This window comes from Rhynchophorus ferrugineus, unplaced genomic scaffold (genome assembly GCF_030347505.1).
Source record: "Rhynchophorus ferrugineus isolate W39M unplaced genomic scaffold, kcgeb_rfMv2 rfM6, whole genome shotgun sequence".
Lineage (NCBI taxonomy): Eukaryota > Metazoa > Arthropoda > Insecta > Coleoptera > Curculionidae > Rhynchophorus > Rhynchophorus ferrugineus.
The window spans coordinates 35,980,206-36,004,702 of NW_027472585.1; the positions used below are offsets into that span (position 1 = coordinate 35,980,206).

A 24,497-nucleotide genomic window follows, 5' to 3' on the forward strand; every position below is an offset into this window, starting at 1 on the left:
ATTTTCGACGAGGATACAAGATAACTAATTATATAATTAGTTTTGCCGTTCCATTAAAGTAATTAAATTGCTGTGCGAACTTTACGATTTCCCTTCAGTCGTATAAACAGTTTCTTATAGTTCACGTCGATGTTCCAATCGGTCAGGAATGTTCTCTATATTAAAACGAACCCGAAGAAAATCAGCTTTCTCAGCACCATCTTCAAGTGCATTCGCATTTTCTCCACCACGCCCAATTACAACTTCTCTACGAGACAAGTGGAAAACCAAATCTACTACTTCCTGTGGGGATTGGTAATGTACATTGGCTTGGTGTTGATATTTATATATTCGTCGATATTTAATCAGGATTATTCGATCTCCGTCACGAGTAAAATCCTGTTAATGTTGACGAACGTCTTAGGCTGTTTGAATCTAATCTTTAGTTTTCTGGGCTCGTACTTTTGTACCGGCGCTTGGGAAAAGTTCTTTCAGCACTGTTATCAGCTCGAGTCAAGCGACGTGCTCATTGTTCTGGAGACCACCAAAGAAACTCTCTTCATCTTCGACAAAACTTTTATTTTCATCGTATCAACATCATTCGTTGTGGTTGATATCATAGTGGAGACTGTGCTGTGGTATGATGGTTTAACAAATCTTCTCGATTTATATTATACCGCCTTTATCTATCACTCCTCCATCGTTTGTTTTCTAGTCATTTACATCACGCTATATTTTAATGATAAACTTGTTGATATCAACACCGTCCTGGTTCAAAGTTCCGAATCTACCGAGCCCAAAATGGGTATAAATAAAACAAAACAACTATACAATCAATTGGCCAACATCGTTGATTTATTCAATCATTTGTTTGGTAAACAATTGCTCCTAATTACGTTGGTGTTCTCCATTGATGTACTAACAATTTGGATAACGTTGTATCAAGCGAAAAAACGCGATACGGCAACTTATAGCATGACAATTATGTATTCGATTTATACGATGGTAAGTAATTATTTTCTATATTTTATTTGAAATATAGAACTAGTGTTTCAATGTTATTATTTACGTGTTCACTTGCTTCAAAACATGTCAATTAAACTATATTTTTTGCATATTTACCTACTAAGTGTATTAAGTCGACTACTCCTAAATTAATATATAATATAGGTTATAGTTATTTAATATATGAGGCCAGAAAAATGTATTTAATTCTCATTTCAAAGTTACTCAGGTCAATTGAAAAGTCCCCGGCCTATCACAGTAAAACAAATTTTTTTGGCAAATTTTTTTTTCGATACCATGTATGTAGTACGATATGTCCTTTAATTCAAAATAGGCCTCAGTTTAGGCGATCACCCCTTCATTCGACGAAAATTTCTTCCCAACGAGCATTCTTTTGAGATCTGAATATGCTGGATGAAGAAACAATTCGAAGCTCAATTCATGGATGTTTGCAATCGTTTTCATTGACTTGTGACACAGTGCATTGTCTAGGTGAAGCAGCACTTCCTTTTTCTTGAAATGCGGCCATTTTTCGGCGATTGGGTCCTTCGAAGGTCCCAATAACGCTATGTAATAGTCGCTGTTGATGGTCGCCTTCCTTTTCGAAGATAGTCAATGAAAATTTTTCCATGCGCATCCCAAAATAAAGACGCCATAACCTTGCCAGCCGACTATTGAGTTTTCCCACACTTTGGAGCGAGTTCATCGTGTGCAGGATCATCCACTCGGATGACTGTCGGTTGGATTTCGTAGTGAAATGATGGAGCCATCCATTGTCACATATCGATGCAAAAACACTGCTCCGAATCATCAACTCGTCGTTATTTTTTAAACTAAGCTCGCGCGGCACCCACTATGCACAGAGCTTTCTCATACCCAAATATTCGTGAATGATAGCATGTATACGTTCAGTTGATATCTTTAGAGTGTCTGCAATTTCATTTAATTTCAATTTACGGTCAATCAAAATCATCTTGTAAATTTTTTTCATGTTTTCGTCGGTAAAAACCCATTTTGGCTGTCCACTGCGTTCACCGACTTCTTTGCTCATTTCACCACGTCTAAACTTAGCATACGAATCCTTGATGGTTGATTTTCCTGGGGTAGTGTCCGGAAACTCGGCATCAAGCCAAGTTTTGCTTCAACTGTATTTTTTCCCTTCAAAAAGCAATATTTTATCAACACGCGAAATTCTCTTTTATCCATTTTTTTCACAATAACAACAGTTGCTTCACTCAAAATATTGTAATTCACAATCTAATGATCCAACAGTTGTCAAATTTCTTCACGCATTTTTTGAGGGTTAGGGCTAACAAAAAAACATATGAATTTAATTCTAGTAGCACCATCTATGTGCCAGGCCGGCATTTCATTTGATCTGTATCACTGTATTATCTACAAATATTTAAATTATATTTATAGAATTCATTCACGAAAATTTAAAGAAAATAATGTTGTATAGGTAGGTCTTCCAGGGTCCACTTTGAGTTTGACCAATATTTCACTTTGTAATTAATGTTGATGAATTATCTGCATAGCCTATTACATTATAAGATTGATATTATTGTAATAGATCTACAATGATATCCTGCAACAATTAAATGCAATAATTACTTCAAAATATTTACTTCTTATGTAAGTCACAAGTCAATAAATTATCACAATGTCTGTGGGTTTCCACTGATATAGAAATCAATTTATTTCCTTGTTTGTCATTTGCAAGACTTTCTGACATTTATCTATTATTAATCAATCAACACTCAATTATCTTGATTATATATCAACAAGAGTTTTCAGCGAACAAAACCTCAAGTTCCTTGCTATTAAGCTTCGTCAGGTCTCCGAGTCTGACACAATTAGTCACAGCTGTAGAGTACAAAAGAGTATAATATTTGAAGGCTTCATTCTTTTCTTTTTTATGCCATAATAAATAATTCAGAAACGCACAGAAAGATGAGAAAATATATCTAGATATATATTATATACATGTTATTAGATATTGATTACTTAAGCTGATGCTTCTTCCCTTTTCAATACATTGGATAATGTATTCTTCAGGAGATTTTATAGTTTATTCCCCTTGCATGATCTTCCCCTCGTGATCTTACTCTTACTATCAGTTCGTTAGTCTTCAACATATTACGACAAGCATTCTAAACTTCCGCTAGCGTGGCCGAATCAACTTAATCTCTATTTCAGCCATTTGGGTGCTATTTTCTTCTCCTGCTTTATTATTAACAATAGCAATGGATTAGTTGGTTGTCGGTACTTTGGTATTTTCTTAATTTTTGCTCTCACGTAATGTGTCTTAACCAATACCGTATAACACTTTTTCAACAGTCGACAGAATACCCTTCCTGAAAGTAATTTTTAATATCTTGTTTTCCTTTTGGAATTATAATCGCTTTATTATAAGGGCATAATCAAACAAATGTACAAGATTTAAAACTATTTCTAAATTTCTCTTTTTTTTAACACTTTTACCTTTTATTGTTCGTACTCCGTGTTTAATGCAAATGCAAAAAAATAAATAAGATTCTTATTCTTATCTAAGTCATGAATGATATTAAAAAATAACAATAAATTACGTATGCTAGCCAAAAAATGAAAATAGATGCAGTGCCTTAATATCTCCATATGAATGCTGTTAATTAATATAGAAATCTTTCTTTGAAGGACTCATTAGACATTTATGACATTAAATAATGTTTAGAATCATCCTGTAATATACTATATGAACACATAACATAACAATAGACGCTTTGTTATTCTACACTCCATTATCCTAATGAAGAAGGTTATTATAAAGTATTCGTTAAAGCATGATCCAATGATCCTTATGAAATATTGAATATTATTTCAATTGACTGAAATGTCTCGAGTCGTTAAGAAGTTTATTTTCGTGAGTTCGAGTAATAACCAAATCGATTTTCTCTCAAACATTTTCAAATATATGAGATTCTTCGCCATTGTACCAAATTACGACTTCAAAGAGAAACAAGTGAGAAATCAATTGGCATTCCTGATTTGGAGTCTAACAATTTACGGCCCTCTTGTAATTCTGTCCATGTATCAATCGATAACAGAATTGAATGTGGGACGAACTTTGCTAGAAATTGAAATAGTTTCTTTTATGACTATGTTTATATCATGTTGTAATGTGACCTGCACTGTGTTTGATTCCTATTTTAATAGAAAGTACTGGGAGCTCTTTTTTAAGCAGTGTAATACCGTAGATACCAACGGACACCTATCAATTTTCTACACACAAAAGAAGACATTCTTTTTATTCGATAGAACTATCAACTTTATCTTTCTGAACTGCTTAATAATAATCAATACTATTCTAGATCACATATTGTGGATAGATATGGGAATAAGTTTAATTTACTTGACTTTCATAGCATTTATGTACTACTCATCTTTACTTACTATACTTGTGCTGTATATAATGATATATGTAAAAGGAAAATTTCAAGATATCAACAATTTACTGCGTGGGAGTATCTATAGTTGTAATTGTTGCGAATTAATTTCGAGTGCTAATAAATTGTATACAAAAATGGTTAAAGTTACGGAACTATTTAATATTTTATTCGGAAAGCAAATTTTCTTGACTCTGCTGGCATTCGACATGGATTTTTTATCAGTTTGGTTGATGGAATATTTTAGCAAGACAAATAACGAAACTTCTTATACTGTCTCAACTTCATACACAGCGTTCTTATTGGTAAGTACATATATTAATATATTATTTGTAATCGTCCCAGACTAACTTATAATATGTCTTTAGAGTAACTTAAAAATAGGCACTTGTATAAGAAGACTCATTAAATAAAAATTACTAACACTTTTCGGTGTTTTTGCCATTTAGTATCCTTCACTACGCAAAATCACACTGTTTGCGTCGTAGTTCCGTGCTTTACACTCAAGAGTTGCAGCATGTTAACATAAGATTGAAGTCTTTCCCCATATCTTGTTGCGTTTTCAACGTCACCTGTTAATTTCCTCTAAAAATCTTAAAATTACTAAGTCCCATAGCCTACTATTGAAAATTTGAGCTACTACAATTTTCCTTATATTTTAATAGTCTAGATTCACAACAAACAAATCCTACCTACTACACCAGCACCTGTTATGAAAGAAAAATGATCGCTATTTCAGTAGAAACTGGATAAACAAACTTCCTATAAAAAATCGGTCTAACAAATTAACAAAAATATTGACCAGTGATTCATCACTTCACACTTATTTATTTGTCCTATGTATTTTGTATAACCAAGTCTCAAATTTTCAATTAGCTCTATTAAGATTAATCGACAATCTATAGTTGTGAAGAATATTTTATATTTTGATATTAAAAAGTCAAACTCAAACAACATTATTATAAATATGCATATTGCAGTTCCAGACACCCCAAGGAGCAGGTTAAGATATTTGGCATATTAAGTCAACAAATAATATACAAACTAATTATGAGTGGACCAATACTCTAAAAATTAAATAAAAGAACTTTTTCTTTCTGTTTCTGTTTCCAACTAATAAATACTTCATTTCTTCACAAATTCGCCATTTTTATTGCTTACACTAATTTAAAATATTTTTGACAATTTTTTTTGTACAACCATTAAAGTAAAATATTTTTTGAAAATATTAGCAACTATTATGTACGGATAATTTAGATTTTCTTCCAAATAACAATTACATTTTTTTGAATTTTAATTCGATTTTTTTTCTTTGTTATACATTACTTCCAACGAAACATTTAAAAAAGATTCATCGATACTAGTACTTATTATTAATTCTTATGGGATAATAGTATTATTCAAATTTATTGGTACATAACCAATGTGTTCATAAGTACCTGATCAATTGTTTTTTTTTTTTAATTTTAACTTTTAACTTACTTGAAATATATAAATATTACACTACATATCTATGTCTAATTGCAAGAAATAGAAATCAAATTCGGGGCTTAAAATCTTAGTAATTGCTTTATTAATTAATACATACATTTATCCTAAATTTAACCATTAAAAATTAACGTAAAATCCATATATTGATTGTAAATAATGTAAAGAATGGTCTTGCTATATACAATATTAACATATAAAAGAATGATAGACAAATACTCTATTATTTTACAATCCATTACACTAATGAAGGAGTTTATTATAATGTATTCATTAAAGTAACAATTATTAAAGTTATTCTTATGAAATATTATTGAATGCGATTTCAGTCGACTAAAATGTCTCAAATCGTTAAGAAGTTAATTTTTGTGAATTCGAAAAATAGGCAAATCGAGTTTCTGTCGAGCACTGTCAAGTATATGAGATTCTTCGCTATAGTGCCAAATTACGATTTCAAGGAAAAACAAGTCAAACATCAGTTAGCATTCCTGATTTGGAATATAACCATTTACGGTCCTGTTCTGATTCTATCCATGTACCAATCAATAACACAGCTGAAAGTGGCAAGATGTTCCCTTCAAACTGACATATTTTCCTTTATGACAACGTTTATATCATGTTGCAATGTTACCTGCAGTGCATTTGATTCATATTTTAAAAGAAAACACTGGGAAATGTTTTTTAAGCATTGTAACGCCGTAGATACCAATGAACACCTATCAATTTCTTGCGCGCAAAAGAAGACATTCTTTTTATTCGATAGAAATATCAACTTCATCATTCTGAACACCTTAATAATAATAAATGCTATTCTGGATCACCTATTGTGGTTTGATATGGGTATAAGCTTGATTTACTTAATTTTCATGGCGTTTATGTATTACTCGTCCTTGTTAATTGTGCTTGTGATATACATAATGATATATGTTAAAGGAAAATTTCAAGATATCAATAACTTACTACTTCGGAGTCCCTACAATTGTAACTGTTGTAAGATGATTTCGACTGGTAACAAAATGTATATGAAAATGTATGAAGTCGTAGAATTATTTAATATTTTATTTGGGAAGCAAATTCTTTTCACTCTTCTGGCACTCGCCATCGATTTGTTATCAGTTTGGTTGATGATATATTTTAGCAAGACGAATAATCAAACTTCTTATAGTGTCTCAACTTCATATACGGCATTCTTGTTGGTAAGTATATTAGTTATTTAACATGTAACTCTTAAAACAAAAGTTTTAGTTCGATTTGATTTGTATTGGCGATTTGTTGGAGTGACTACAGTTATAATACTGTCCATCCAATCCTACTCTAATATATAAGAAATCCTTATAATGTTATCACATTCCCTCTCATATCACCTCAACAGACAGCACAACCATTTATTAGAATTTCTGATGCTGTATTGGTCGCTTTATATAACACTTCTATTGAAGAAACGACTAAAATGACGAGCATGGTTGTTGTCCCATTTGGACATATTTTAGTTGTAAATTTATCTAGTTTAGTAGTACTAAATATTTAGTTGCGCCTTCATCCGCCAGTTTAACTTTAATGGTCTTCTAAATAGCACTGTATTTACTATACATAGTGTGTAATAACTTACCAAGTCCCATAGCCTACTACTGAAAATTTGAGCTACTATAATTTACCTTATATTGTAATAGTCTAGGATCACAATAAACAAATCCTACTACTACACCAGCACCTGCTATGAAAGAAAAATGAACGCGATTTAAACAAAAACTGGATGATTTGAAAATTAACAACATTATACGCATTATACAAAATATCGCACTTAGTGCAAGTACATGTTTTTATCACATGTAGAAGATCACTTCATTAAGTACCAAACATTACTCCTGCAGATTGGGTTTTATTACATTAAAATGGTTTATCAGGGCAGATTTTCAATTTTTTTCCTATAAAAAATCGAACGGTCTAGAAAATTAAGAAAAATATTGACCAGTGGTTCATCACTTCACACTTATTTATTTGTCCTGTGTATTTTGTATAACAATGGCTCAAATTTTCCATTAGCTCTACTAATATTAATCGACAATCTATAGTTATGAAGAATATTTTATATTTTCATATTAAAAAGTCAAGCACAAAAAACATTATTGGAAATATATCTGCTTATTGCAGTTCCAGACACCCCAAGGAGCAGGTTAAGATATTTGGCATATTAAGTCAACAAATAATATACAAACTCATTATGAGTGGACCAATACTCTAAAAATTAAATAAAAGAACTGTTTTTTTTCTGTTTATGTTTCCAACTAATAAATACTTCATTTCTTGATAAATTCGCCATTTTTTGTTACTTATACTAATTTAAAAAAATTTTGACAGTTTTTTTGTATAACTATTAAAGTAAAATATTTTTTGAAAATATTACATATAATTATAATTTGACACACAATACCTTATTTGTTCGGTCTATGAAGAGTAACGCCTAACGCCTTTCAACAACCGAAATTATTTTAATGTTCAACATTTGTAATGGATTACTCAGTAAATTTTGTGTTCAATAAGATACGTCATGGATTATCAGATCTTTTAATGGAACCCCAAGAAGAAAGAACTAAGAGAGACTCCTAAGTTCTGGGTTTTACTTAAACACATTCGAAAGCGACTTTAAAGAAATTTAAAAAGCGTTCGTACATCATTTCATCACCGTGGAATAGTCAATATCTTCTGACACGACTATCTGACGACTCTTGACACAAATAAATAGACTAGGATGGTCTTAGTATCAGTTGTCAGTAACATAACATTTAGGAAGCTAGTTATAAAAATAATAGCTTCAAGAATAAAAGTATAATTTTCCATCAATATATGAGACGGACAACACAATATTCCTTTTTAGCCAAAGTAGATTAATAATCTACCCAATGGGCAATAAATATTTATTACGATAAGTATTAAAATCCCCTGTGAAATATATCTTATTCCGAATTGTGCTCTAAAGTCTATAAATGTCCATTACTAAGATCGGGTACTAGTAAAAGTTTTCGTCTGCGCACTCCACTGTTATCACTAACATTTAGCTAATTAGCGCTTATTAATATTCACTGGTGGGATATGTTCTTCTATGTAATTGACTTTAATGGATTGACTTTAATACACTGTCTTCAGCCTAAGTGGTATTTTACTAAGGCATATTTGGAGTCTTTTTGTTATTATTTCCACATTCCAACATTGTTATCTATATATGTGGCTAAAGTAATTATTTTGTGGTGAGTAGATCAGCAAGATACAGGGGATATATTACTGGGCTCAGTACAATGCATTGCGGAACTTCTGAATTTGTTGGAAGTAGTTTGTTAGCAGAAAACTGCTTATTTGTAACAGGTCAATTGATAAGTCCCCATATCATAGTAAAACACATTTTTTTGGCAAACTTAGTTGTTGTTTTTATTCAACATAATTCCCTTCAAGGGTGATACACTGATTATAGCAACCCTCCAATTTTTCAATGCCACTTTTGTAGTAAGATTTCTCCATTGCTTCCAAATAGGCCTCAATTTTGGCGATTACCTCTTCATTCGACGAAAATTTGTTCCCAGAGAGCATTCTTTTGAGATCTGGGTACAGAAAATAGTCGCTGGGGGCCAGATCTGGAGAATACGGTGGATGAGGACGCAATTCGAAGACCAATTCATGGATTTTTGCCATCGTTTTCACTGACTTGTGACACGGTGCATTGTCTTGGTGAAGCAGCACCTCCTATTTCTCCAAATGCGGTCGTATTTCGGTGATTTCGTCTTTCAAACGGTCCAATAACGCTATGTAATAGTCGCTGTTGATGGTCCTTCCTTTTTCATGGTAGTCAATGAAAACTATTCCATGCGCATCCCAAAATACAGAAGCCATAACCTTGCTAGCCGACGATTTCCCACGCTTTGGAGCGGGTTTATCGCGTGCAGACCACTCCGCTGACTGTCGATTGTCACATATCGGTGCAAAAACTCGGATTTATTAGGCTTGATCATCTTCAAACACTGCTTCGAATCATCAACTGGTCGTTGTTTTGGGCCAAAAGTGAGCTCGCGCGGTACTCACTTTTCACAGAGCTTTCTCATACCTAAATATTCGTGAATGCTATGATGTACACGTCCAGTTGATATCATTTTTGTTGTTGATATCTTTATTGTTGCCAATTTACGATTATTCAAAATCATTTTCTGGATTTTTTTAATGATTTTGTCGGTAACAACCTCTTTTGGGCGTCCACGTCGTTCACCGTCTCCGGTGCTCATTTCACCACGTCTAAACTTAGTATGCCAATCCTTGATGGTTGATTTTCCTGGGAAGTGTCCGGAAACTCGGCATCAAGCCAAGTTTTTGATTCAACTGTATGTTTGTCCTTCAAAAAGCAATATAAAATATATAGTTATATGGATTTAATATAGTAGCGCCATCTATGTGTCAGGGCGGCGACTTTTCAATTGACATGTTGAGATGAAATTTCAATAGATGAAAGTGAAAGAATAAGTGAAAAGTTTTTTAGATTAACCTGTAGCCCTGTCTGTCATACTTTATCAAAAACCTGTGATATATAATAATAATATAACCCACCGATATCTTTCACCATATAGTTTTGTATTTATTTAGTGTATCACTCTATATAATTGTTCTACAGTTTAATGTTGATATGAGTTGAGATCAGACATTAATGCTCATGATTGACAGTTTTTCAAAAACTTTTCAAATTACAAGTAAAAAATGTAAATTAAGGCATGAACACCCACTCTATTTACCAAATTTAACTACCTGACATTTGTTAGTCCTCAGATGCCTTTAAAAAATGCAGGCCTTTATAGATTTTCATTATGTAAAAAAGGAGTATCAGTTTTTGGGATTATTCTCTTCAAAGGAAACACTCTTTTGCCAAAATAAATCGGAAAAATCACCTTGAATACTAAAATATATTCCTATTAAATAAAACTATGTTTTCTTATCAAATACTTGTTGGACAAGTTAATATTTTTCCTATAACAGATCAAAGAACAAAAAAAGCTTCAAAACTAATTTCTCTATCTACCAAAATATTTATAGAAAATATTTTCAAAATCGATATAAAATATAAATTATATAGTTAATAATAATTGTATTAATTAGGTAGTAAATATATTATTGCAACATTATCACCATTGCATGTCTTTTATTAACATTTTTATGCTAATCTATCCATTATCTACTATTAATGAAAACATATTTTTTGTCGTATTAAATATTTATTTCCGTTTCCGATACAATCGCCAGTTCAGTTCACAATAATGAATCGTAACGTGCTCTACGTAAAATCGACGACGAAACATATTGACTTCCTCTCAAACATTTTCAAATATTTACGGTTTTACTCCATTGTGCCGAACTATAACTTTGTTTTAAAAAACGTGCAACATCAGAGGTACTTCTTCATATGGGGATGTATCATATATATACCTGTGATTGGACTGTCTATTTACATATCCATAAATAGCTTTAAAACAGAGGGAATATTCATCACCAATGTTCTTACATTTATAACTGCCACAATCGCCTGTTGTACCGTGATGATCAGCGTTTGTGAATCCTATTTCAACAGTGAACGGTGGGAGGAGTTGTTCAAGAAATGTCACGAATTGGAATCGAGTCAATATCTAACTTTTCACGACCTGTCAAAGGAAACCTTCTTTCTCTTCGATCCGTCAGTGAATTTCATACTCTTTAATATAATGATTATCTTCAAAACTATAGTCGAACATGTGATTTGGTACTACAATGTTAAAACTATTTCTCTAGTTTATGTTGTTCTTGTTAATAATAGTGCAATAATATGTATGTTAATGATATATATTACACGGTATTTCTACGAAAAGTTACGAGATATTCGGCGCATCTTGTTAGGAAGTACTTCTGGCCTGGATTCTGGAAAAGTAATATCAAGCGCAAGGAAGTTATATGTGAAGATGGCGGATATTGTTCTATTATTTAATGCTTTGTTCGGGAAGCAAGTGCTTCTCAATATACTCGGATTTTCCATAGATATGTTGTTCCTTTGGATCGCAATGTACTTTAAAACATCTTTTAATAACGTGTCATATAGTGCAACAGCGTACATAATATACTCAATAGTAAGTTATTTATTCATATTTACTATCATACTTAAACATAAAACTTTAACTTTCAAGTTTAACGAACTACATTGCTACTGAAGCTCAGATGTTTTGCTTTTGCTGTGTATCACTTTTTGATTCAAACGCTTTCTTAAACATTTAATTAAAATGATTGCTTTAGAGAGTTGTCTGCTTCAGTATTTTTCAGTCATATTCATTGACACAAGTATTCAGTAACAACACAGTTAAATAAAAAGAAACCTCTTTTATTTCCCAACAACTCCAAATGGCACTAGAAATCGTTGACACGTTGTTATTTGATTTAATGTTAGCTAATATGGTACTAAATTGGTATTCTTAAAATACCTATACCCATATCTTAAATGTCATCAACTTCAGTTCAAAGTTTTCTGGAACTATTTTGGACATATTTGTTTTCCGGAAACAACTGACAATTTTGACCCACTAGATTAACTCAGTCTCCATAAACCTTGTCAATCCAATTCAACATTTTTTATGTATTTTTACAAATAACATGAGTTATTTCACTAAAACTAATCAAAATATAAATATAAGTTGTTACACTTACATTAATAAGGCTTATGTGAAGTATTAGAAATATACAGCAAACAGTAAATAACATGTAATTATGTTTTAAGCAAAGTGTAATATTTCTGTCAATGTATAAATTTCGCATTAGAAACTCAAGATACTTTCAACTGATCCAGACTTCAACCATTTTCAACTTGAAGATGATGTAGGTTATACACAAATCGCTAAAATAAGTAATGTATCGTTTTAACAAAAATTGATATTTATATATCAAAACTATGCTTTCTCAATTGTATCTTTTTAATAACACATAATGTTGAAGATGCACAAAAAATTATATCTTACACACATTCAAACAAAAGACATATCAGAGAAATTTTACTTAAGTAGTAGTTTTAATATATTTACTTATGGTTTATAATAATTGAACGTACTGTTAGGTGTTTGCATATATTATTTTCAGTCGACTGCTGCGTGAGACAGAACTGCGCATTCAAACTGCCATATATATTCTTCACAATTCTGGCAACATGAGTTGACATGCGAGAGGAAGCAATGTTATCATAAAATAACTCAATGGCGTCTGCTACTCGCTATTGCTGGTAAATGACTCTCGTGGGCTAACCCCTTTTGTGCCTGGGATTACTGTAGTAGATCCACTTCTCACCGCCAGTTATAATACGTTACAGAAAACTCTTTTTGATCCACCTGAAAAGTAATAAAAGCCCAATGTTTAAATGCAACGGTTCAAAATGGTATTTTCAGTTAATTTGAGTGCAATTTGTTTTCCTTTTGGATCATTTCCATAGCATTCCATAATGAAGATCTAAAAACAGTTGATTCAAAAGCTGCTAAGTTGACTGCACGTTCTTTGACAGTTTAAGCTGGCTTTGCGTCCTATAAGTCTTGAAATTCATTGTATTCAAACACGTTCTTCTGATTCTCCAGGTCTTTCTTTCTCATTGACATCAGAAATTGACAGAGGTCAAGAACTCATCATTATCACCACCATTAACAGGTCAATTGAATAGTCCCCGACCTAACACATAGATGGCACTACTAGAATTAAATCCATATGTGTTTTAGTTAGCCCTAACCCTCAAAAGATGGGTGTATGAATTTGACAGCTGTCGGATCACTAGTTTGTGAATTATAGCATTTTGAGTGAAGCAACCTTTGTTATTGTGAAAAAAACAGATAAAAAGGAATTTCGCGTGTTGATAAAATGTTGCTTTTTGAGGGAAAAATACAGTTGAAACAAAATCTTCGCTTGATGCCGAGTTTCCGGACACCGCCCCAGGAAAATCAACCATCAAGGATTGGTATGTTAAGTTTAGACGTGGTGAAATGAACACCGAAGACGATAAACGCAGTGGACGCCCAAAAGAGGTTGTTACCGACGAAAACGAATGATTTTGAAAAATCGTAAACTGAAATTGAATGAAATAGCAGACACTCTTAATATATCAACTGAACGTGTACATCATATCATTCACGAATATGTGGGTGTGAAAGCTCTGTACAAAATGGGTACCCCGCGAGCTCACTTTTGACCAAAAACAACTACGAGTTGATGATTTGGAGTAGTGTTTGAAGATGATCAAATGTAATAAACCCGAGTTTTGTGTCGATATGTGACAATGGATGAAACATGGCTCCAAAGTCCAATCGACAGTCATCCGAGTGCTCACGATGAACCCGCTCTAAAGCGTGGGAAAACGCAACAGTCGGCTGACAAGGTTATGGCGTCTGTATTTTGGGATGCGCATGGAATAATTTTCATTGACTACCTTCAAAAATGAAGGATCATTAACAGCGACTATTATACAGCTTTATTGGGCCGTTTGAAATATGAAATCGCCGAAAACGGCCGCAATTGAAGAAAAAGAAAGTGCTGTTTCACCAAGATAATGCACCGTGTCAAAAATCCATGAATTTGGCTTCGAATTGCTTCCTCATCCACTGTATTCTCCAGATCTGGCCCGCAGTGATTTCCTGCTCTCAGGTCTAAAATGAATGCTCGTTGGGAAGAAATTTTCATCGAATGAAGAGTTTATTGACGAAACTAAGGCCTATTTTGAAGCAAAGGACAATGAATAAAATGAATGACATTGAATAAAAAAAACTAATTTTGCCAAAAATGTGTTTTACTATGGTAGGCCGGGAATTTTTCAATTGACCTGTTATTCTAAACATCGAGCATATATAGTTATGTTGAATTATAAAATACATATTCCCTTCAGTTTTTAATATTAGTGGTATTAAAATATATATGATTTTGTGCATTATATGAATCACTTAAATATTCGTAGCGACCAATATTGAATTTACTTGTAATAGTTTGTTTGCTAATATCACAAAAAAAACAAAAATATACATAAAATGAAGCAATTAATAAATAACTCGATAAATGGCACTAATATTAAATTAAAATTATACACCACACGAAATAACTCCCACTCGTCTATTATTTTACTAACAAAGAAACTTTCATTTATTATTAATCAATCAAGAACATTTCGTATTATCAAATATTAATTAAAAATAATATAGGATTAAATACCCTGTTAGTGGAAATATATGAGCTATTAACTATCACTGAGCAAGTATTCATTCCACAATAATGTCCTTACAACTGCAGAAGCAAGATATTGAAATAATGTCGAACATTTTCAAATACTTACAGTTTTGTGGAATAGTGCCAAATTATGATATCAAATCACAAAAAGTGCGACGTCATTCATTATTTTTCATTTGGGGTTTAATTATATATATTCCTGTGATATTTATATCAATTTACATATTATATACTGAATTAGGAACTAGTAAAAATATACTAGTGGAATATTTTGGATTAGCTACTACTTATTTAGCTTATCTTAACCTAGCATGCAGTGTCTTTCAATCACATTAAAAAGTAAATACTATAATAATAAAAAAACAAGTCATCTTAGTTCTTCTGGTATATTCCTTTAATGCTTTAACAGTGTGGTTAACATTGTATTTAAATAAACCAAACAGCAATGTTAAATATGTTGCTTCTGCCTTATATATTGTTTACTCAATGGTAAGCGTTAATAATTACTTAAATTAATCAATTTTAAAAATTTTCAAATGGTTCATAAATTTTAAAAAATAGTTATACATTTGTTAATATTTTCTTTTCGCGATTTATCATATTGAAATATTGTCAAAAATTATGAATGTATTACATATGTGAAATTATCCTCTACATTATATTATAGTTTAATTTGTATTTTTTAAATTACTTTTATTTAGTTCTTTATTAATTCACTGTTACAATATGCTGCTTAGCAGTCTACTACACATATAACGTGCAATTTTCTGTGCTTTATACTTTAAACATACTTTGTTTTCCTGATGAAAATCGAAGATCGCGATGTAAATAATCATTCTTATTGTATCTGGATGTATCTATGATACTTCTTAGAACATTATTCTGGAAAACATTTTATTTACAATTTATTTATATTATTTTATTATCGCTGAACATTCACCTAATTGGAATGCGTAGCGCCCGTATATGTTTTAATTCTTGTCTGTGCAGCAGCAGCTTCTTACGTACTGATAGTTGAGTGTCCCTTCTCATGCATTTTATGTATTTCAATTTCAATTCTTGTTTTTTCTATGCTCAAGACTCCTCCCAAGATACCTAGCGTTATTGCTATAATGGATAACTGGTTATTAGGTGGATGATTCATTAGATGTTAATGTATTCCCAGGTTGATTATATATAAACTTCAAACTAAATTGTTTGATCTCATTTTATTTAGTGAAGCTGCAGTTCTTTTAGTACCTCTTCGTTGTTATTTCCAATAGCAACAATCTCAGAGTAATCACCAAAATGGAAACATGGTGATATTTTTCAAGTAACTCACGAATATCATATGGAAACCGATCAATTAGTCAAATTTATCTCCATCGAATGTTTGTCCATTGCTTAACTATTGAAGAAAGCTTTAAAGTCTACATCAGGAACAGGATTTAACAGTTATTGGCAAAATGGGGAGGGGTAATTTTAAAGGACGATAAATTAAACAAAGAAAATTGTTTTATTTTCTAGGGGTTTTTTAACCCCTTTGTGTTTTATTTCAAAAGTGTTACTATGTTCTTAGCAAAGCCATAGTCTTCAACTATAAACTTACCTCACAACATCAATCAACCTATATATTATATATCATCAATCTGATGAACATTATAACATTGCCATCGGATTAACAGTACGTTCTGTTACTCTGCGGTGATTTATATTAATTTGCCATTATTAAATAAAGAACCAGTTCCTAATAGTATCAAAATCTATACCATTTCATACTATAATAATATAATCTTAAAAACAAATTGAACTTTCTCAAATAATGAATAATTTTTTATTTTCCAGTTGGTGCAATTTTGCTTGATGATGAGCTGCGACAAAGCGAAACGAGCCTCCGAAAAACTCCTGATTACCTGTCTGAATCTCCAAGAAAAATATCCCTCAACTTCGGAGGAGTACCACGAACTGAGTATGTTCATCGACAAGTTGAACAACAGAAAAATCAGCTTCACGGCAGCTAACTTCTTCGAGATACACAGAAGCACAATGTTCGCTGTCATCGGTAATACGACGACCTACTTTATAGCTTTAGTACAATTTGGAAACAGTAGCTAAACAGCGTGTTCCATCGTGTGTTGTTTGTTTGTGTTATACGTGCTGTGAATTGTTGTTAGATAATAAAAATAAAAGTACAAGAGAAGTGTTTTTGTGTAAATTATCACGTAGTTGTAAATAATGATGAAATAATTTTAGTTAAAAATACGTATATTCATTAAAATAAGGTAGCATTGGGAACTATCGACTAAAAACTGTCGAAACAGTCGATAGTCAAAAAACTAGCGCCTGAAAATAGTAATTACTGTTCGACTGTTTTTTTCAATTCGTCATGTCAGACGAAGATGTAGGAATCCTTTTCTGTATAAATTGTGGAAGAGGAAAGGACGGAGATAATTGGTTGGAGAAGTGAATTTTATATATACTTATATTTTCCAAAGGTAGTATAAGCAAGACGAAGATGTACAAATTCCTTCACGTACTAACTTTAAAAAAGATAAGGAAAAAAATAATTACTGAATACTATTAACAGGCAATTTATGATTTCATTTTAAACGAAGTAGAACTACTTTTATATTTGAATGTTCTCTGACTTAATATTATATTGCAACTAAACATTTCAACGTTTTCAACTTTTTTTAAATGCTTGTATTAGCTATTATACATGAGAACCTTAAATTTATAAGAAATTTCGTTAAAACAAAAACAAATGTTTTTATTTCAGAAGCTGTTATTGAACTGGATTATTAGTGTACAATTTGAAAGAACGATCTCCATCTAAACAGATTAAATGAAAGTTATTTAAGCTAGCACTGCTCTGAATACGAAAATATTCAATTTCAATTTAGAGATACTCCACTATCATCATCGGTCGATCGCAAACACTCCAGTATGTTTACGCGTTCGCTAGCTGTAAGGTTCAATTAAAATTAATGAATCTCGGACACAAACTGCAGTTGTGTGTTTGTAAAAGGGTGATTTATCACTGCAAATGAGGGACGACCCTGTAGATAAAATGAGCGCCGTCATATAATCCAAGTTTCTTTCAATTTACTGTCAAACTACACGAGCGCACTGAAAAATACATATAAACACTGTTTATAATATTTTAGAAATATCATGTGATTATTCTATAGTTAGTGTAGTTTCCAGAAGCATAGTGTGGGGTTGTTTTTAAACGTCTTAAAAACATAAAAACAGAGATCAAAATAAATGACTACTAACAACTACAATACATATCACTACATAGTATAAAACAAAGTCGCCTTTTCTGTCCCTATATCCCTATGTGCGCTTAAATCTTTAAAACTACGCAACGGATTTTGATGCGGTTTTTTTCAATAGATAGAGTGATTCAAGAGGAAGGTTTATATGTATAATACATGCATAATATACTAAGGCAACATTGCTAATTTTAGAGGTTTCTAACGTGATGTCGTAAATTAACCTATTTTTTAGGCTTATTTAGCAATTAGCAAAAACGCTGCCTAACCCTACGAGTTAGATCAAATTAATGTACTACAGTATTGTACACCATAAAAAGGTCTACAAAAAAGTCCGCGATGGTATATGTTTATCTTTTAGGGATAACCCACATTAACCATTTTTATTGTTTACTTTTTACGTGAGAAAATGGATTATTTACGAAGCTATTTTAAACAATACGGCATTAATCCTTATCGAATTAAGTAGCTTAAATACAGTGTGCAATTAATATAGATCAATATGGTTCCTTACAGCATGTAAATTAAACAAATATTTTCGGAGATATTACAAATTTAAAATTTGCGTTTAAAAATGTGTAATGTAATAAAAATTGTATGAATTTAGATATTCCAAAGATAGCAGGAAATCTTCATAGTAAGTATAGGGGAAGAGGAATTGTTTTACTCCAAATTTAATGCGTGCAGGCCAAGGGCAGTAATGAATGAAAAATGTGCAAAGTCGGAGCGGGCCGCTATGTTTTTATATACAACGTTCATATTTTTTCTGTAGTGTATTTAATTTAGTATCAGCATTGCACCCGTGCGAAGCCGGGGCAGGTCGCTAGTACTCAATAAATGGCAAAATAAATAACGCAAATAAGCGTGCGAAATCTTGATGTTCGAGTTGGTCGAGTGACAATTCTGCTAACAGCCGGCTTGGTGGCGCAATGGTAAAAGCGATAGGACGGTCCTCCTACTATTGAAATAGCCACGGGTTCGAATCCTGCTGGGGCATGATCGTAAATTTATGTTTGTGATTGTTTAAAATTTGTGATTGTCCTAGGCAAGAGTGTAAAATGATACAAGGAAAATGATCCCAGTCATGCCAGTAAACAGGCTGGGTAAGGCCGATATATGTAAGGCCTGGATATCTTCTGGGATGATTTCTAAAGTTGTTTCGCCAGTTGGTAGGCTTAATGCTTAGGACCGTGGTTCGGAGCCCACGTTAAACTATAGGTCCAGTCCAGATAAATCCCTACTTGGTAAAAGGAGACTTTGAAATATTTTTTTTTAATTCTGCAAACATAATAAAAACGTACCTGACCAACCAATTTTCAGTGACAAGGGGGAAATTAAAATATTATTAAAATACTATGTAGATAGGTACTTTTATTGTCAGATAATTGAAATATAACGGCACTGGCAGCTATATTAGTATCGATATTAATAGTATCGATAAATGAATATCTCGACAAATACTGGTAATGGATGTTATTGATATTCTCGATAAAAGACGATGACAATAGTTGGCAATAAAATGATAGATTAACCAGGATGGTTAGCAATAATCTTAGTCCATAGTAGTCAATAATTGACGGACAATAATTATAAAACAGATAATAGCGGTAACTGACAGCAATGATAAACTATGGTAGGATGAAATATGATATGTGAACACTGTCCGACTATGATGACCATGCAATGCATACAAAGGAAAAAGCCAAATGCAAACACGCTAGATACACTGTCACCAAGAGCCGGCAGAAACCACGTTTGGTGGCATTTATGATTGCTTCAGATAGTCAATAAACCACATATAATGGATGTATATAGCTAACAAACAACATATAATGAATAATAACGATAATAGCGATAATAGGTAGCAATGATAAACTGTGCTTGGATGAAGTGCACACGATACCAAGGGAAAGTAAAGCAAGATGTACCAGCTTATGTCCTAACACTAACAAGATTGACGTGCAAGAGATCAAGGGAAGTAATGCGCGAGATATGCTGCCACTAAGGTTAGAAGACCTCGGTAGGATTAAGCTAAATTCTCAAAATACATACTCATTCACTTCTCCAACTCCAGCTATGATGGATGTGCAATGCGTACAAGGGAGAAAGCTAAAAGCCACACGCTAGATACGCTGCCATCAAGGCCAGCAGAAACCATTTTCGGTGGCGTTTATGTATGCTTCACGTTATAAGTAGAGCATAACAAATAGAGAAAAATAATATAATAAAATGAGAATTATAAATGAAGAATAACAAATGGAAAATAATAAGTAGAATATGAGAAGTGAACGCTAATAAATATAAGAAAAATAATAATTATAACATAATAAATCGAGATTTTATAAATAATAAATGATAAATAAAAAGAGAATACTGGAATATTCTGTGAACAAACTCATCATTTCCATTTCCGCATTTTACTTTATCATTTGTATATTACGATTGTCTTAATATTTTTACTTGTTGTATTGTTGCTATAAAAAAGTAATATTATTTATACGTCGATCTTTGAGTTTGTTAAGGTATACTTTTGTAATGTACTGTTGGTAATTTCTTCTTATTATTTATCATCCATTTATATGTCATTTACTTTACTATTTGAAGAAAAGGTTTCTTATATTCTCTAATTTATTATCCTTAATTTTAACAAAGGATCATAATATTTCCCACCCACACAGTACTGATTCTCAAATTTATAAGTAAGTAATTTGTAAGCTATATTATATAAAAATTTCAGAATAATCACCAACAAATAAATATTTATTAATTTAAACTTTTTTTAAATCAAATTTAAATTTCTCAAACAAAATTATTGGTAAGTTATATGAAAATAAATTGTGGCAGTGATATTTAAAATGTCCCTTTGGTAAATGAATGGTAAACTTTTACAATGAATTAATGAATTTACCTTAGAATGAAGAAGTTAACAGACCTGTAAAAACAAATGTTAAAATTAGGATACCCTACAAAAACAACGAACCAAATTATAATAAACATCAACATATTGTTTAAAAAATATAAGCGCTGAATAGACCAGACAGGAACCATATATTGAGTCATCTAATATGAATGAAACTAATATTAAAAAGATGCTAACCTAAAAAGATGAAGACGCCTTCATTAATCAAACTTTAAATTTATATCATTACCAATCTCTTGAAAAATTATCGTCAAATACTAAATCGACGTATTGCTATTTAAAAAACACTCTATACAACTGAAAAAATCAGTTTAAACATTTACAAAGTGATTTATTAAACAAATCAATCATAGATTTGGTAGTCTTAACAGGTCAATTGAAAAGTCGTCGGCCTACCATAGTAGAATACATTTTTTTTTGGCAAAATTAGTTTTTTTTATTCAATATAATTTACTTCAAGGGTGATACACCGATTATAGGGACCCTCCAACTTTTCGATACCATTTTGTAGTACGATTTGTCCTCTACTTCAAAATTTTCCTGAGTTTCGTCGATCACCTCTTCATTCGACGAAAATGTCTTCCCAGCGAGCATTCTTTTGAGATCTGAGAACAGGAAATAGATGAGGAAGCCATTTGAAGCCCAATTCATGGATTTTTGCCATCGTTTTCACTGACTTTCCTTTTCTTCAGATGCGGCCGTTTCTCGGCGATTTCGCCCTTCAAATGGTCTAATAACGCTATATAATTGTCGCTCTTGATGGTTCTTCCTTTTTTAAATGTTTTCGTCGGTAATAACCTCTTTTGGAGACATTCAAAATCATTTTGTGTCCACGTTCGTCACAAACTCTTTTGGGCGTCCATTGCATTCACCGTCTTCGGTGCTCATTTCACCAAACCTTGATGGTTGATTTTCCTATTCTAATTCTAGTAGCGCCATCTATATATGAGGCCGTGGACTTTTCAATTGACCTATTATTAGTATTAATATTAGTAGACACAACTAATTTGAATAAGTATATGAAAAAACTAAAAGAAATTTTTTGTGAGAAGTTTATAATTTGGAATAGAAAATATAACAGTCAATCACCAAAAAGAGATAAGCACGAAATACTAACATTTAGTTTTTGAGCAGAAACTGAAACTATACATAGAAAACCCATTTTAACAATACTTTTAAAAAACATGGGATCAAATCTACTTTCTATAACGCACCATAAAGACAATTTAATTATATTATATCGATCCTTCTAGACTAATTTCGAATAGTTTTCGATGACTAATAAAAAGGAAATGACTGCGTCACGAGGGACACAGCCAGTTGATCATTTACTTTGGTTTTATTTTTATTTCAGTGATTCATTTGGATTTATGCGAATATCCGGGTTCTATACGACAAGGGCTGCTTTTGAATGATATCTTCGGTCCGTTTTGAGAGAGCGAGGGAAACTATTGTGATAAATCGATGGTTATTGGAAAACTATGTTAATGTTACGAATGCGTTAAATGTGGCGTGGTTGTCTCAATATATGAGTAATTCGTTTAGCTATAATGTGTTATTTTATTAAGTAATTACACTGAAAAATACTATATAATACTAACATATAGTCCTTCAAATGCAACAGCCGATATACGTCATCAACACCATCGTACGTATTGCCAAATTCAGTTTAAAACATATTTACATTAGCAGTTTTTTGTCAGAGTCAAAATAAACGAAAACTTTAATTTGGTGAGGCAACCCTGCATTATAAATTTTGATGACGTGTACTGGCTGTTTTATTGGAAGGATTATATTATTCGTGATATTAAAAGTACACGTAATGGCTTCTCTAAAGTCGATTTCCCATATATAAAGTCGTAACCAAGTTTTGCCCTTAGGAACTACCACAGGGCAGCAGGATATCTAAAAATATTTTGATTTTTTTTATTTATAATAATGTATAAATGGTATTTAACATTTGAATACCAAATTTATACAAATTAAATTTTTTAAAAAATCAAATCTAACAATTGTGATGTTAAAGTGTCAGTAAACCAACTCTTTATTCTTTAATACATTAAATATAACATATAGTCTGTTCAAAATTATTTTGTACATACGTCATTTAAATTTGTGGCATCAGAACGTCCCTATGTTGCCGCATCAACTCCGAGTTTTAGTTCAGTTTGGCTTTGACATACAACAAAGTTCTAATCTAAATAAAATATATACAGCCACAATAGGTTATAGGATAGAGTTACAACCTCTTATCAGTATTGCTTTCAAGAACTATGCATACGTCTGAAAACGGGACGACTTTGACAGCCTCAGTGTCTCAGCGTTGTGTCTCTTTTTAACCAGAATAAAATCAGGATAATATTGTCTGATTCTAAAACGAATTTACCAATTGCGGCAAGCAATGCATTAAACATCTTGATGACGTATATACAAAAAAAACTTTGAATAGTCTATGTGTATCACCTTCTTTTAATGTTAAAGAAAAATTAGAGATAGGAGTTGGTTTGTTTTGTAATAGATAATAAAAATATCAATTTAGTCTTGCATCGCTGTCCAAGACGATTAAAAATATAGCTGAGCATTCTTTTTTACTTTCGTAGGCTTTTTCAATAACATCTGTTATTCTGTGGACCTGGTCAGTTGTTGAGTGCTTGTTAATAAACTCAAACTAGTGTGTTGGTACTAGGTACTTAGGTTTTTTCTCTCTATAATCGGTTTTATTGTTTTCAACAGAAGTTTTTCAAAAACCTTAGATATTACTGGTAGCCGTGATATAGGTCTATAGGCTTTTATTTAGTTTGCTGACTTCCCATTCCTCATAAAATAAAATAGTACTTTAAAGTATCCAAACGTAAATTTAAGGCATATAAAAAATGATGTTACTATGTATTAAATCTCATCGGGTACATTTATAACTAATCTCATGTTGAAGCCTCACTCTTCAGCCTTTTGTCGAAGTGTGAATAAAACATTTTTTTCATGGATTTTTGCCATCGTTTTCACTGAGTTGTGAAACGGTGCATTGTCTTGGTGCACTTTCTTTCTCTTCAAATGCGGCCATTTTTTGGCGATTTCGTCCTTCAAACGGTCCAATAATGCTATGTAATAATGGCTGTCGATGGTTCTTCCTTTTTCAAGGTAGTCAATGAAAATTATACCAAGCGCATCCAAAATACAGACATT

At 31.9% G+C, this 24,497-nt stretch overlaps 1 protein-coding gene across 1 annotated transcript; it reads left to right on the forward strand.

Annotated features, from left to right (window-relative positions):
* The first annotated feature begins 88 nt into the window (after window positions 1-88).
* LOC143199028 (uncharacterized) lies at window positions 89-17,316 on the forward strand. The gene is made up of 2 exons (XM_076408746.1): window positions 89-984; window positions 16,962-17,316. The coding sequence occupies exons 1-2, from the start codon at window positions 130-132 to the stop codon at window positions 17,229-17,231; spliced, it is 1,125 nt and encodes a 374-aa protein (XP_076264861.1). The 5' UTR covers window positions 89-129; the 3' UTR covers window positions 17,232-17,316.
* The last annotated feature ends 7,181 nt before the right edge of the window (window positions 17,317-24,497 follow it).